This window comes from Penicillium hispanicum, assembly GCF_028827665.1.
Source record: "Penicillium hispanicum strain IBT 35686 chromosome Unknown utg000004l_segment0_segment0, whole genome shotgun sequence".
NCBI classification, from domain to species: Eukaryota; Fungi; Ascomycota; class Eurotiomycetes; order Eurotiales; family Aspergillaceae; genus Penicillium; species Penicillium hispanicum.
The window spans coordinates 2,128,678-2,143,703 of record NW_026623196.1 but is presented as its reverse complement, the minus strand read 5'-3'; the positions used below and the strand labels follow the sequence as shown (position 1 = coordinate 2,143,703).

At 54.2% G+C, this 15,026-nt stretch overlaps 5 protein-coding genes across 5 annotated transcripts; 1 reads left to right on the top strand and 4 right to left on the bottom strand.

Annotated features, from left to right (window-relative positions):
* Positions 1–1,372: 1,372 nt before the first annotated feature.
* N7459_004554 (uncharacterized protein) lies at positions 1,373–3,175 on the bottom strand (the record flags this gene model as incomplete). Its single annotated transcript, XM_056943738.1, has 6 exons — positions 1,373–1,601; positions 1,657–1,722; positions 1,780–1,932; positions 1,986–2,382; positions 2,436–2,944; positions 3,021–3,175. The coding sequence occupies 6 exons, from the start codon at positions 3,173–3,175 to the stop codon at positions 1,373–1,375; spliced, it is 1,509 nt and encodes a 502-aa protein (XP_056800621.1).
* A 635-nt stretch (positions 3,176–3,810) lies between these two features.
* Positions 3,811–5,743, bottom strand: N7459_004553 (sulfatase family protein; the record flags this gene model as incomplete). Its single annotated transcript, XM_056943737.1, has 4 exons — positions 3,811–4,283; positions 4,343–4,829; positions 4,880–5,355; positions 5,410–5,743. The coding sequence occupies 4 exons, from the start codon at positions 5,741–5,743 to the stop codon at positions 3,811–3,813; spliced, it is 1,770 nt and encodes a 589-aa protein (XP_056800620.1).
* A 1,027-nt stretch (positions 5,744–6,770) lies between these two features.
* Positions 6,771–10,090, bottom strand: N7459_004552 (Cryptochrome/DNA photolyase class 1; the record flags this gene model as incomplete). The annotated part of the gene is made up of 4 exons (XM_056943736.1): positions 6,771–8,043; positions 8,096–9,306; positions 9,440–9,455; positions 9,555–10,090. The coding sequence occupies 4 exons, from the start codon at positions 10,088–10,090 to the stop codon at positions 6,771–6,773; spliced, it is 3,036 nt and encodes a 1,011-aa protein (XP_056800619.1).
* A 63-nt stretch (positions 10,091–10,153) lies between these two features.
* N7459_004551 (deoxyribodipyrimidine photo-lyase PHR1) lies at positions 10,154–11,368 on the bottom strand (the record flags this gene model as incomplete). Its single annotated transcript, XM_056943735.1, has 1 exon — positions 10,154–11,368. One exon carries the CDS (start codon positions 11,366–11,368, stop codon positions 10,154–10,156), a length of 1,215 nt encoding a protein of 404 aa, XP_056800618.1.
* A 2,625-nt stretch (positions 11,369–13,993) lies between these two features.
* N7459_004550 (uncharacterized protein) lies at positions 13,994–14,926 on the top strand (the record flags this gene model as incomplete). The annotated part of the gene is made up of 1 exon (XM_056943734.1): positions 13,994–14,926. The coding sequence occupies one exon, from the start codon at positions 13,994–13,996 to the stop codon at positions 14,924–14,926; it is 933 nt and encodes a 310-aa protein (XP_056800617.1).
* Between the last annotated feature and the right edge of the window lie 100 nt (positions 14,927–15,026).

Here is a 15,026-nt window from a genome sequence, read left to right as displayed (position 1 = left end):
GAAATTTCCACTGATCAGTTCTGCCTACAGCCTAATCGAAGCTGCCGCTCTATGAGTCGCCAGGATAGCGAATCTCAGCTCCATTCATTCACCTTTCGCCGGTTGGCTTTAGATACGGTCCCCCCTTCGCCAATGATGGAGCTCCAGGAAAAGTTCTTCACCGATTTCGTCTATATATCGCGCTTCTGGATCGACGATCCCATGACTTGGCATTTTGCCAGCTCCGTTTTCAATTCGTTTTGTAGGGCGTTTCTCTGCCTCGCAGCATGGGACTTTGAAGTCTCATTCGATTGCGATGTTTATCTTCCAGTGAACCATAAGTCAATTCCTAGCTGGTCATTTCCACAAGAGGAGATATACTGGTTCCACGGGTTCCTCGTTGTGCTACATGAAGACATACACTCTGAAAGTTTGATCCGTATGGCTATTCTTAGAGCCAAATCTTTTGTCGACAGAGATCGACGCCAACACCATACTGTCCGTTCCATCATTATTTCGCCTGCTGATGTTGCCTTTGCCGAGTTTTCTGATGATGCTTCCGACGGGGTGATTGCACATTCTGAGTCCTTTCCCTTACTCTCCAACTCATCGGCAATGCAATGCTCTCCTGGCTTCCGGGTTCTGGCCCAAATATTTACTTCAGGACGCTGGAAAAACACTTGGCACCACCGAGAAAAGTGGTCGTATCACCTTCCGCCCGAGATTTTGTCGGCTATACTACGTATCTCGGAGCCAAGAGATGCCGTGGCACTTGCCCAAGCTTCCTTTGAATGCGAAAGATGGTATTATGCTTCTATCGCGCAGCTTGATGATATGGCTCCGCAAGGATTCCAGTTCTCAATTCCTTGCTGTGGTCAACGGTATGGGTTGGAGGAGACGGGGATCTGCTGCACCACATGCCGTGCATGGCAGCATATCAAGTGCCTAGGGGAGCATTTTTCGCCATCCGAAAACCCGTGGACTTGCCCTGATTGCCGAAGGGATCCTCGAAGCTTGGATCTCGAGTACAGTGGAATCCATAGATCCAGTGTTCGACGAGAGGGGAGATCCTGTCAGGTCAAGATAAGTGGGACCAGCAAGATACTTCAAATACGACTCTCGAAGCCCGCTCATCTGCGACCTGAATTGCGATTGATGGGGAATTGGCGTTTCCCGCCAGGCTTAATAGCCTTTGTGATCCGATTCAACGGTGTGTTCACAGGGTTGGCGTATGGTCTAGATGATATGGCACACGAAGGTGTTCATTGAATTGATTCGCCCAGTGGGTCAACGAATCAGTGCGCATTAAATCTATGGTATGTCTGATATAACTCTAAAAAGAGCCCAATTAATCCACGGCAATACAGATCATAAATCATAACAACTTTTCTATCTATGGTGCAGCAGCTCCGTTTGCCTGCACAGATCTCTCTTCTTTATCAACTCCACCCGCCTTGCGGCGCCGAGTATAATATTGCACGCATAGAATCGCCGCGAGCGCCCAGGACGCCCCAGCCAAGGCGCAGACTGCCGTCAAGCCGTGCAAGTATTTCGGTGCGTCCGAGGTGCGGAAGATCTGAGAGCCGGAAATGCCGGCCAAGTTGGCGGCCATCACAACGAGGCTTGGAGAGAGTCAGTGCATGAATACGATGTCGATTGGGAAGTGGGTCAACTTACGCCATGGCGACACTTCGCTCTTGCGGCTTTTTGCAGTACACCGATAACCAACCCACGTTGAGGATGCTAGATTCATGTCAGAGGTTGTTAAGAACAGCAGAACTGTGGTCCGGCGATACGTACTGCATGCTGCAATAAGATACGTTGGCGACTGCGATGACGCCGTATCGATGCCACTTGGACGAAGTATAGGGCGTGGTGCGCAGACAGGCATAGGAGATCACATTCCAGGTGATGGCGAGGAGCACCGCAGGTCCACGGTGACCAGTGACGTCCCTAAACGAAAGTCAGTGTTTTTTCAATGGACAGATTCGATCAGGGAAACATACCCAAGCCAAGACAGGATTGTCAGCCACACAATACTACAGAAGACCGGGACGGAAGCCAAGGCATTGGCGCGGATCGCGCTGAAGCCCATTGTCTTGATCATGCTCGGGGTGTACTGCGTCAAGCCCTGGAAGCCGGACATGGAAACCAGAGTCAAGAGCGCGTGCTGCAGGATCCGAGGCTGCTTGACGGTGTTCCAGATATCCAAGCGGGAGATTTGGATGTGACCACGGGCCTTGCGACTATCGTCAAGCAGGACGCGGTTGACGATGATGTGCGATTCCCGCTCGGAGAAATAGCTCCAGCGGCCAAAGGAGATCAGAGGACGGCCGTCACCGGCTTTGGGGGGCACCAGAAGGGTAAAGACAAGCCCAATGAAAAGAGTCATCAAGCCCTCGACTTGTCATAGATGTTAGCACGGATCGTCAACTCCATTAATGGTGTTCACGTACCAAGGAAAATCCACCGCCATCCCGCGAGGCCACCCGCTCCGCTGAGCTTCAGACACCCAGCCGATATCAAGCTGGACAAGGCCGAAGCGAACATTTGGCCATAGAAGAACAGACTGGTCCGGAGACTGGTTTCGTCCTTCTTGTACCAGGTGGAAAGATAGTACAGAGCGCCGGGGATGAAGCCACCTTCACAGAGACCCAGTAGAATGCGAGTCACCAAGTACGCCGGGTAGGAATGGACAAAGGCCTGGAAGGTCGCAATCAGGCCCCAGGCAAACAGTTGGCCAGACAGCCAGACCCGAGGTCCAATGCGCTGCATGATGATGTTGGAAGGGATCTCCGAGAGCACAATACCGGCCGACAGGAGCTGAGTGCCGATATTGACCTGGTTAGTGGTGATACCGAGGTCCTTCGTGATGGTCGACGTCAAAACGGCGCTGATGTTGCCGCGATCCATCTGGAGTGCAAAGAAGGCGAGGGCGAGGGTGGGCAACAGGATGAAGTCGATCCTATGTGCAAAGACGGTCAGCCATTGCATCGATGGATTGCCTTGTTCATTATCATGCATGTTCATTGCAGACGTACTTGCGGCGAACGGCCGACTCTTCGCCCTCCCAGTCCTTGGTGATCCCTTGATCAACCTCGCTCGGAGGAGAATCGACCACTCGTTCATCAACGCCATTCTTTTCAGCAAAGACATCCTGGCCGAATGCCTTGCTGTCCAGCGATGGCCGGGTCATGGTGGAGCACAGAAAAGAAATGCTGAAACGCTCGATCAAGAGTTGACAATGGACAGTATGAATCAACCCTAGGGATAGATAGCAAGTCTCCAGGCCCACGCGCGTCTGAGCTTCCACCCGCGTGGGCGAGCAGCATTCTTATGCGAAGCACGGCCCCAGCCGCTTATCGAGGCTTGCGTATATCTCCGTCTTCGCAGCGGCTTCTAGGTCGTGTATTGCGCTGCCAATGTGGCCCCCGGCGCTGTCGCGACGGCGGGGAGGGATTGCGCCATCATGGCGCCTTTGACGAGCGTCGGCGCGGACCCATTTTTTTTCCCTTGTCGCTCTTCTTTGCACCTATGCTCTTTGTCGGCGAGAGTCCTAGCCAGAATCGGCTAACTGTCGGTTTCTCCGAGCATGATATGTGGTGCATCCGGTTTGTGTTCCTGGTCGCCCGGGTTCATGCAAGGGACTTAATCGCGTCCGACCTTGCGGAGCGATGTTGATTCTCGGCACCGAATGGAAAATTCATTATAGATCAAACTGTGATTTTCGATTTTTGGCTATTCATAGACTGCATCATTCTTAGATCTGGTTATTTAGGTTACGTGAGTCTCATCCACTGGTAGGGTATCTGGTTTCATTTATAGCTGGATCTACACCCAAACGTCCCAGGGCAAGCCATACCGGCTTGTCAACGGTACTTGGGGGCCCTCTGCCTCGATGATGTATCCTGCATCACACCAGTCAAACGAGACCTGCGGTTGCTCTCCGTAGAATGCATCAAATCGCTCGTCGAGCGCCTCCTGAAGGCTGCGGACCGAGTCTTTTGGTTGCAGAACATCCCAGGGCGCGATACAAGCGGCACCTTGGCACGATTTCAACACAAGCAACAGAGCATCGAGGCGGGTGATAGCCTGGGACAGACTGCGGCCGAGAATCCGGGGCTCGTCGTCATCTGCGCGAGCGCTGGTCGGGTACAAGTTGTGCAGCTGATACGGGTCCACGGAAAGGTCGTAAAGCTCGTGCTCGTTATTGCACCACACGGAATAGTATAGGTTGTAGCCTTGGCCGAGTAGACGGACAGACTTATATGTGTTGTTGGGAATCATGGTGTCGCCACCCGGGCCTGGAGGGTTGGGTTAGTTCCCACCGTCACGCGCAGAGTCACTTGTGCAGGAAACCTACCAATGCCGCTGAAATCCCCCTCGGCTACCCCCCTTCCCCAGTATTCAACCGTTACATGTTCATGGCGCGGGCCGGCAAAGTCGGGCGTCACAGGAATCGCGGTTCCATCAAAGTCCGCACGAGCCGGGATGCCCGCAAGGTTGAAAATGGTCGGGGCCAGGTCGATGTGCGTGGTGACCGAATCCTGCACATATCCCTCAGGAACCCCCGGGCCACGGACGAAAAGGGGAACGCGGATGTCCTCTTCGAATCCGCACGTCTTTCCGGGCGGCAGACGGTGCTGACCGATGTGGAAGCCGTTGTCAGAAGTGTAGATGATGTAGGTATTGTCTAGCTTGTCGGTCTCCTCCAAACGAGTGACCAGTGAGTCTACCAGCTCATCCACGCCTTGAAGAGCACGCAGTCGAGACCGGTAGAAATAATCGTTATAATCGACTACGGTCTGGTTCTGCTGGGGCAGATCCCTTACCCAGCTGACACCGCTGGGCTGATGGAGCATTAGACCATGGCTGATCTGCATGATTCAAGGGGACATACCTTATCTGGATTAAAATTCTCCTTGCGGGGCACCTTCACATCCTCAAAGAGATGCTGGTGTCGCTGCAACGGGATGGGTGCGCTCATAAAGATATGACCGTCTCGGAGCGACGACGGGTCCACGTTTGAGTGTGGCGCCACGGGCGCAATGGTCACAAAAAATGGACGCTCACCCTCCAATGCATCGTCCAGAAATCCGAGTGCTTTCTTCGTGATCACGTCGGTGGTGTGGTGGCCCTCATAGCTGACTGGGGGCTCATGGTTGCGTTGGTAGGTAGAATTGAGGTAGGAATAGGTGTATGGGTCAAGGAGGAAATCAGAGCCATTGAAACCATTCACATGAGGGCTGTCGTAGTTGTTGATGGTATGGGAATTGAATAGTTTGCCGGTGTAGTAGGTGTCGTAGCCGGCCTCCTGCAGCCAAACCGGTAGGAAGTTCTCATTGAAACCGCGGTCCACAAACTTGGGAAAGCCACCTGAGGTTGGTCAGTTCGGTCTCAATCAGGCCCTATCTTGAGATGGTGACTCACCATATGGTGGGTTCACATCCGTCACGTTGGTGTTATGCGCCTGGCGCCCCGTCCACAGGCTGACCCGGGACGGGCAGCAGAGCGCCGTCGTCACAAAGTGGTTGCGGAAGAAGGTGCCTTTGTCACGCAAGTGTCTCTGGATGTGAGGTGTATACGAGACCGAGTCGAGCTCGAGGTCCTGGTCATCCGTGATGACGAACAGAAAGTTTGGCGGCTTTGACGACCGCGACTGGTCCAGCCCGAGGACGGACTGGAGGACCGATTGAACATTAGCCGCGAGAGCAGCGCCTTCGGCGGCCACGATCAGGCCAGCGGCAGCGCTGAGGAGCTTCATGGTGACTTGACCCGTGCAGCGAGGAGTGAGTCGAGAAGCGCGGTGATCAATGAAGTCACAACTCGGCATGGGAACATTGCTTTTCCCCCACGCCAAAGGCGGAGCTTGCGTGATCGGCGAATCTGGAGTGAGGGTGAGAGTGGATCGGGCAGAAGCTGTCGCGTGTGGAGAGCTCAATGATGCCATCGGTGGCTCAGATGGCGATCGCTCATTGTCCACTCCAATCTATAGACGCCGTTGTCTTGCGATGGACCGCATCGAGGCCGGTTGCGATCGCAACGATGCGGTGCAAGGTGGCACAGAAAGGGCGTGGCAACTCTAACTGAGCCTCTTGCCATCTCCGACGATACCTTGCGACGCACTCGATTGACGGTCCAATGCAATATTTACCATGATCATTAACCCTTGCCTCTCTGTGTTGATGGCAGCCGCGTCTCCAGTGGAACCGCCGAGAATGGCGTGCTTTGCATTCCCGATGAGAACACATTGCCCACACGTGATTGGGCCGGGTGCAGCAAAGATTTCATATCAACAACAAGAATATATTAAGTGTAAGTCTGGCCGGCACGGTTCAATTGCAGACTCTACTCGCTCTATCCACTTGCTTAGACGCATCTACTTCGTAAACTCGTGGTCAGTTATCTGTCGGGCCGAAGACCGAGCCGAGATCGGCAAGAGAAGTATATCTGATACTTCTAAAGGAGCAGTTCGAAAAGTCACCGACCACTACAGTTCCAGGGCTCTTTGTGGCAGCTACATTACCTACCCGCTGGGGTTGGTCAAAGGGATGAAAGAGTAAATCATCGCCTGGGTTATGTAGCCACTTTGCGAGAGCCTTTCCTTATTCCAACACTTGGTCTTCATATTGCCTCGAGGCATGATCACTCCATAATCTACCAAATGCTTGACTCCTTACACAGAACGTCCTACCACCCAATATACAAGGCCCAGTGCCACTGTACAAAGCTGCTGCTGCAATATCTTAGCCTAGCCAAGCTACGACCAAAGCGTCAAGATGTCAGAAGAGCTAGAGAGCCAATCCAGTCCCCTTGCGAGTCCATCGATACAAAGCCAGAACGGCCTTGCGCCGGTGTCGAATTTCGCTAGGGTTCACAGGGCGACCCCGAGCCTGCGCCACGGCACTGCGCATCACCTGCCGGAAGCTCCGTTGGTATTCCGTGTTTAGCGTGACGACACATGACTCTGTGGCCCGGATCATCGTCTCGCAGGCATTCAAGATGCCCTCTCCCGCCTCTTTTTGGAGGCGTTCCACGATAAGCAGCAGTAAGAAACTGCCTTGCAGCAGCTGGATGCCGAAGAAGTATGGCATAAAGCTAATGTCTGGGTCAAACCGCAGAATCTGCTGCACCGCATCGGCCGCTTCCAGTGCGTGTGAAATGGTTGAGGCAAAGGCAGGGGAAGAAGTCCAAAAGTCTTTGTCTTCGATCAAGGAGACTGGGTCCCATTTTCCGACCAAGAGAATGTGGAGAACGTGGACTAGGTAAGAGGCGTACGCGATCACGGTCTGCGTGTGCCACGAGTAGGCTTGAGAGAGTTGTGCATTAGGCGGTTGATCATGTTCGGCGGCGTAGGCGTTGGATATCGAGGCCTCTGGATTAGCAGGCGTTGCCGCCGCAAAGGTCGTCAAACTGGCTTTGTATATTCCGAGTTGTCGCAACACTTCCGCCACATGTACCTCCCACGCCTCCTTCCCTTGCAGTCGCAGACCAAGTGTCGGGTGGTTCCGTGCCTGATTCAGGTCAATCAGCTCTCCGGTGATCGTCATCAGTGGCAGGAAGAAGCCAAGGATGGAATGGTCATGGCAGATGAAGTTAGGGAACACGCGACGTTTGTTCCGATCCCCTGATCGTACACATTGGGGACCATCAGCACGAGGGCTGTTGCTGTGGATATTGCCGGCCTGCCAGGACCCCTCGTCCAATGGAAGAAGTAAGTCCTCGCTCTCTGCGTCAAGCAGAGCAAGAGGCCGATTGTAGCATAATGCCAGATGGCGGTCCATAATGTACAGTAACCACCAGGTGCGGCGGCGCTCTTCACGATGCTCTTCAGTAACGATAGAGTTGCTAGGCAAATCATGCGTCTCATCGCAGACGCAGTTTAAGCTTGGTCTAGAGGGGTTTGAGTAGTCAAAAACAGGACCTCCAGGCGAACTGCCCCAAGCCGCTAATGAGTACCCAAACGACGGACTCGATCCCTCACTTTGGCTATCAACGTTGGGCATCACCTCCATCTCTTGGTTGAGTTTGAGCTCTCGGGCCAGTGTGAATGCCGCGTGCCACCTGCAGTCATGTCAGTTAAGAGGTGACGGACGAGCAAAGTAAGGCGACATACCATCGCATACTAGCAGCCTTTTGTTCACTGGAGGATATGATCGACGCGACATGGATATACGTGATCACATCGTCGAGGGACCCAGCCGGGCCAACCAGTCCCTTGTCGTCACCCATGCCTTCGAATGGATGATGTACAGCAGCTGCCGAAAAGTCCTGGGGAACATTGGCACTCTCAGCCGCCTCTTGATCCTTAAATGAGACATGGATCAACGGCCGCAGAAGGCGGATCGTCAACGCACAGAGAAATTGACAGATCTTCCTACGCTGTAATGGTGAGATGGAGAGGGAAAACGCCCGATCATCCACAGCAGCAACCCACAGCATGCTCGCTAGCAATGCTGGGCTACTTGGCCGCGGGCGATCCGCACTCAGGAAAGAAGCCTTCCGCAGGACATAACAGTGTATGTGGTGGCATACCGGGTGCATATGAGTCGAGAATGCACTAGTGAAATAGAGCTCGAGTAGATCGCAGACCAAGCGTCGCGGAAGGTTGGACTCCAAGAATGGCATGACCGGCTCAAGTACGGGATATTTCAAGCTTGATCGCGCTCCTAACGACGGTCTCCGGCCTGGAAGAGATTGGCTTGAGCCCGCGGGTATCTGTGGAGGTTGTTGGGGCGTATGATGACTCGGGAGATCAACCGGATTCCAAAGATCGAACAATCGCGGCAAAGGCCCATCGCTTCCATTTGTGCCGCCTAGTAGATCGTACGAGTCTGGAGAAAGGTGAGCGGCTGACAACCATTCTTCGGTTGCATTCGCCTCCGGTGCTGTTCGTTGCAGACGACGCGAATCGCCCACCACCGATTGTCGCCCGTCCACGCTTGGAGCCGATAAGCTCATACCATTCGTTGTTGGCGACCGATGTGGTAGGACCGAATCCGGCGAGCTATGCTGCAATGGCGACAGCGCAGGCTGTGCAGGGGCTCGGTGGTCTCCATTGGATTCCTTCCTGGCATACTTCGTGGGTTCTGACGAAGCGGTCGACCCGGTCGCCAGCTTCGAGCGCGCAATGCGCCCTCGTTTTCGCCGCTCGCGAGTGAACTCGCAGTGGATCTCGCTGCGCAAGCATCGTGAGCAGGGGAAAGCGCGGTCGCAGCGCACTCGGCGGGTGTGGCACGAGTCGCAGGCGATTCGATTCCGCCGCCATCGTCGCTTTCCATTGGGGAGGTCAACCGGGCCGAGAGTGGAAGACGGGAAGTCCCCGGACTGCGAGTCCATATCAAGGCGTCATAGGGGGGAGACGATGGAGAAGTTGAAGATTGCGAAATCCCCAGACCGGGGAATTCGAAGATGGGGAAGCGCGGGGAAACTGTGGCGCCGGGCCTCAACGGCCACTCACAGCGCGCGCCGGTGCGCTTCTAGGATGCATCGTTACATTCATCTACAGCGTGGGCCGATTGTGGTGGAGGTGATTGAAGAGGGATAAAGGTACATTGCCCGACTCGAAGTCTTACCCCTTCAACACACTCTTGAACCGCTCCAACGCTCGCTCCCGACTCGGCCCATGTGCCACAATCGGCCTGGGATAGCCGTTCTTCTCGGCCGTCTTCCCGGCGCCTCGATCGTAAGGGTCATGGATCGCGGCGCCCTGGACGTCCCGGAGCTCGGGAACCCAGTGACGGATATACTCTCCATCGGGGTCGAATCGCTCGCTCTGACGCGTGGGGTTGAAGATACGGAAATATGGTTGCGGATCGACGCCGGTGCTGGACCCGAAGCCCCAGCCGCCGTGGTTCGATGCGAAGTCGCCATCAATGAGGTTTTCCATGAAATAACGCTCGCCGCGCCGCCAGTCAATCAGAAGGTCCTTTGATAAGAAAGAGGAGACCACCATGCGGGTGCGGTTGTGCATCCAGGCCGAGTGCTGGAGCTGTCGCATTGCCGCGTCAACAATGGGATACCCAGTCTTGCCATCGCACCAGGCCTGGAATTGTTCTGCATCGTACTCCCACTCAATGTTAGTATGCTCCGGCTTGAAGCACTTGTTCATACTGGCGATTTCGATTAGCCTGGGAAGTGCAAAACAAGAGGCGAAAGAGACGAATCAAGATTCTCACCAAATAAATGGCCAATGGGCCAGAACATGCTTGTAAAAGTCACGCCATGCAACTTCGCTAATCCAACATATATAGCCTGCATCGTATCGGTCCAGGTGGTTCTTGTTTGCCCTCTTTGCGGTCACCACGGCGGTACGAGCACTCAAGCTCCCAGAAGCAAAGTAGGGGCTAAGAATGGACGTGTAATCCTTAGAAACCATACTGCGCATCTCCTCGTACTTGCGTCCCTTTGTCTCCAAGAATCTATCGAGTCTCTGTAATGCTTCGTGCTCACCCGCCGGGTAAAGTTTCTCGAACCGCTTCTTCTCCGCATCTGAGAGTTTCTTGTTATCTGGAGCAGTCGGCAGCTTGCAATCGAAGAGGTGGGACAACCCCTGCCGCGCATTTCCTGGGTTAGAGCCCGGCTCCTCGGATAACTCCAGGTAGTCGGAATTCTCCTTGAGAAAGGCCAGCCAAGATCGGAACCAAGGCGTGTAGACGGCGTACTGCCGACCCTGTTGACTACTCAGAGCACCCGGTGTGACCACGCAGGTATCATGGCTGAGCGCGAAATCAATGTGCTGCTCAGCACACAGGCGAACGAGCTTCGCATCACGGCGCAGCTCGTCCACTTCATATTCAATGTTGGCGCACAGGTTCTTGGCTTCCCATTGCTGGCACAGCTCCACGATTCGACCTGGGATCGCTTTCCGTTTTTCTTGCGTTTCCATATACAGTGGAATGTCAAGCTCGGCCAGGTCGCGCTGTAGTTGCCGTAGCGTGCGCAGCGTGAAGTCCACCCGGGCGGGACTAGTCAGATGCGCTGAAAAGTCCTCTGGGGAAAACACATAAAGACCAATCAAGGGAACCTGATTGTCGCGGGCAATTTGGAAAGCTGTGTGGAGAGCACGATTGTCGTGGAGACGCAGGTCACTCTTGAACCAATGGACCACAGCTTGGCCGACCTCGACTGAGCGACGCTTCTCTGCAGTGTCCAGACACGCCTTCTCCAAGTTCGTTATGGGCCGTTCCAAAGTGCCATCGTTGTATGCCTGGCACCGCTCATTGCTCATCTCCGGCGGGTAGAAGTCGCGCAGTACGATTCCGAAATCCTCGGCCTGTTTTGCATTGGGATGCGGTTTCTTCAAGTCGGGCTGGCCTCGTTTGCTCGGAGGGCCATCCTTTGGCTGTTGATCAACGTCTGCGTCGGCCGCCTTTCGTTTCGGGGCCATGGTTGCAACTGAGCTGCAGGATCGAATGGGAGTGATGGGTGTCAAGAGCTTCAAGGGGATATTGTGAGCGGGAAATCGAAAGGGGGTCAAGACGCGCATTTCTTAGCGCGGCCTCTCGCGACGCGAAGGCCCCATTTTGAGCTCTGAGAATGGCCAGGATGTCATCGATCGAGCGATCGAGATTCCTGACGTCACCCGATCTAAGATCGCGCTCGATAGGGAAGGCTGGCGATCGAATTCCATGGCTGCGCCCTTCATCGGTTCAGCAACAGAAATCAAGCCTGCGATCCAAGAGCCCCTATGTATCTGCGTCATCATCAGGCAATCCGTGGATGTCGAAGTCGAAATCGCAAAAGAGACAAAACGCGTTGGGTCACGTGACCCCAGAACTATAGGTCCATTGACCAGATCAATTGTACATTTAATACTGGTGTTGCAAATATTCTTCATTTCCGTAGAATGTCGGTAGTTCTTGAGCAACCTGCTGGCCAGTCCCTGCTGTTCATCCACGTCGCTCTGCTAACCCCGGAACATATTTTATTGGCTAAGTGGGTTGCACCCAGTGTCGGAGAGGACATCGCGATGCATGTTTGCCGTTGGTGCTTCCTCGGACTATGATCATCTGCAAAGATTCTCCACGTTGCTGACAGTTGAACGCCGTTCGTGTCAATCTATCGAGGTCAATTGTCACACCGTGGATTCTGGCTTCCGTTAGATGTTCATCTCTACCAACGGTATGCATGCCCAACTCGAGGTGGGAGCCTTGGGATCAGAGAAGCGCAAGAAAATAGAGCGTTTCCAATGAACCTTGAAAGGTGATCTATATACATCATACGTTTCAAACTTGCTTTGTTGGATTCGCGGTCATGAGTTTGCCAATTATCTCAGCTTATACTCCGTGCGCAGATACAGTCAGGAAAAATTACTATGCTTGCATTGTAGTTACGTAGTCCACCTAAAAACTATTTATCAACCGTGTTATACATTCGACCCAGGTATACTGCTACACAGTGATCCCCAGCGTGGATAGCTGCGGTCCGAACGCGTTGCCTATTTAATAGTCTCAACCTTGCCAGCTCTCCGTCCTCACTACGCCCCATCAATTACGCTCAGTCCCAGAGGACCCATTTGTCATAATGAAAATCTCAATCTTGATGCCCCTCCTGTCCTTGTTCTCTCTGGTGGTCGCCGACGACCCCCGCAATCCGCAGGGAATGACTCCTTGTTTGGTAGGTTCGGTGTTTTCTAAATTGCGAGCAGATCCATGGCCAGGCCCTCTGATCAAGATCGACAATAGGAGAAGTGTAATATTGAAGCTGCCGCAGACGTCAATTGTCCGACCTACCTGGACACCAATTGCACCTGTAATAGCAAGGACTTTGTGGGATTCCTCTTCGCTTGTCTGTCGGCCGGTTGCCCCCCGAGTGATGTGGACTGTAAGTTCCTATCCCATACCCCAGACAGAAGATTGGCTTTACGTCGGGTTCCAAGCACTGCTGACTTGACCCCTGAAGTGTCGAAACAGTTGCATATCAAGTACTGTAAAACCCCCCTGTGAGGCATTAGCCAACGCTATCGGTGGTCGATTCAACTCGAACCAAGGTTGCGGGGAAGTTGAAAGTGCATGGGAAATCGCTGAGTTGGATTGATTTGAATATTTGGAATGCATGAATATAAATCCTTGGGGAAAGTTGATCATGTAGCTATGTGGAGGGACATTGACGCTCTTGGCTATATATCCATGCGGGGAGGATTCTCCGCGTCGACTCAATCCAATCCATCTTCTCTTGTTACCATTCCAGCTTTTGCTTTGTCTCCCCCCCACTGTCTCTCTAGAGTGGACATCTCCATCTCCATCGGCCGGGGAAGCGATAAAATGTCCGCGGCGCCAATCAGGAGCGTTGCAAAGGTCAATCCAAGGCTGGGGCGTGTGAGACTCGACATGGAGCTCCAGAGTGGTGGCGAATCAGAGCCGCCTTCGGCGATCCCGACCACCGACGATGCAACATATCATCCATGACGGTGACCCATTTACGATTCAGATGCACGGTCCAGCAAGGCTCGATAATTCGGAGAGCGCAAAAAGGGGCTGATGGTTCGTCCCGTCGATCCGCCAGATCCACCGCGATCAATAGCGGCCGCAGCTACGAGATCCCCCAGGAATGATCGGCGCCAGGCCATTGTTCGTGCATGCACGACAACAACCTTCGATAGCGCCGTCGCCAGTCACAGACGCCGGACCCATGGTGCTGGATTCCGGAGCGGCGAATCGGCCAGTGTGCGCCTCGCACGGACAGAGACTACCATCCCATGGAACGCATCCCCTGAAGAGCTTGTCATGCACTCGCCGGCGTTGACCGACGCTTGTCAACTCTCTTGCCATACCTTTCTCACTCTTCCATTTGCCGACGCTCTGACCGCGATATGTCCCAGTGTGTTGGGCTCTAGGGCAGCCTTCCCAGGCCAAGCGCGCCTCGCACAATCTCAAATCGCGAGGCAAACCCTGATCGCCACACCCGCGCAAATCCCTGTGCCGCGCAAGGGTCTTCCTTTTCAATCGCCTCTCCCCGGAGGCGCTGTGTTTCCCCCAGATTCCACCCGCTGAGCGATGTTCTCCTATCGCCCATGTCACCCGCCAGCGCCTCGCATGTCGCGGACTCGTTGATACACAGCTACACCGGTGCTGGGGACGAGGTCCGTACCCATATCTTCGCCGCGTTTGCGGCCGTCGCCTGGTACAATGCCATCGAGCTCATCGTGCTGTGTTTCGTCTCCTTCAAGCGAAAGCGCGGGTGCTACTTTTGGAGTCTGCTCATTTCGTCCGCCAGCATTCTCCCCCATTGTCTCGGCTATGTCCTTCTTTTCTTCCCCACGGGAGTCACGCCCTGGGTATGCGTCACATTGATCATCTCCAGCTGGTGTTGTTTGGTGACGGGCCAGTCGATGGTGCTATGGTCGCGGTTACATCTGGTTCTACAAAACACCAAGGTGCTATGGGGCATCTTGTGGATGATCGTCGTGGACGCCATCCTCTTACACATCCCGACAATCGTCCTCTTGTATGGCACCGTCGCCGCCCCCGTCGGCACCTTCGCTAGCGGATACAATGTCATGGAGCGGGTCCAGCTCGTCGGCTTCTGCATCCAGGAACTGGTCATCTCGGGGATATACGTGTGGGAAACAGTGAAACTCCTCCGGCTCCGCCCACAGGGTCGACCACACGGCCTCCTGCACCAACTGCTCGTCATCAACATACTCATCCTCGTCCTCGACGTCGCCGTGGTTGTCATCGAGTACGTCGGCTACTACTCCGTCCAGGTGATGTTCAAACCGGTCGCCTACAGCGTCAAACTCAAGCTCGAATACGCCATCCTGGGAAAACTGGTCGCCATCGCCCGTGGGTCGTACGAAAACGATGAGTTGCCCTCCAGCGCACGCGAGATCAATTCTTACCCATCCTCTCAAGAACCGCCCTCCCGCGACGTTCCCCAGCACTATCGTCTGCCGTGGTTCTGGGATTCACGTCAGTCCAGCTGCACTTCTTCGGGAATCCGGTGACCCAGACAGCTATCACCGCCGACGTCTTCCTTCTACTTGTTCTCTTTTTCGTTACGATTATCTAATGGTTGAAGTCAACCTGATGCATCTTCGCGGGTGG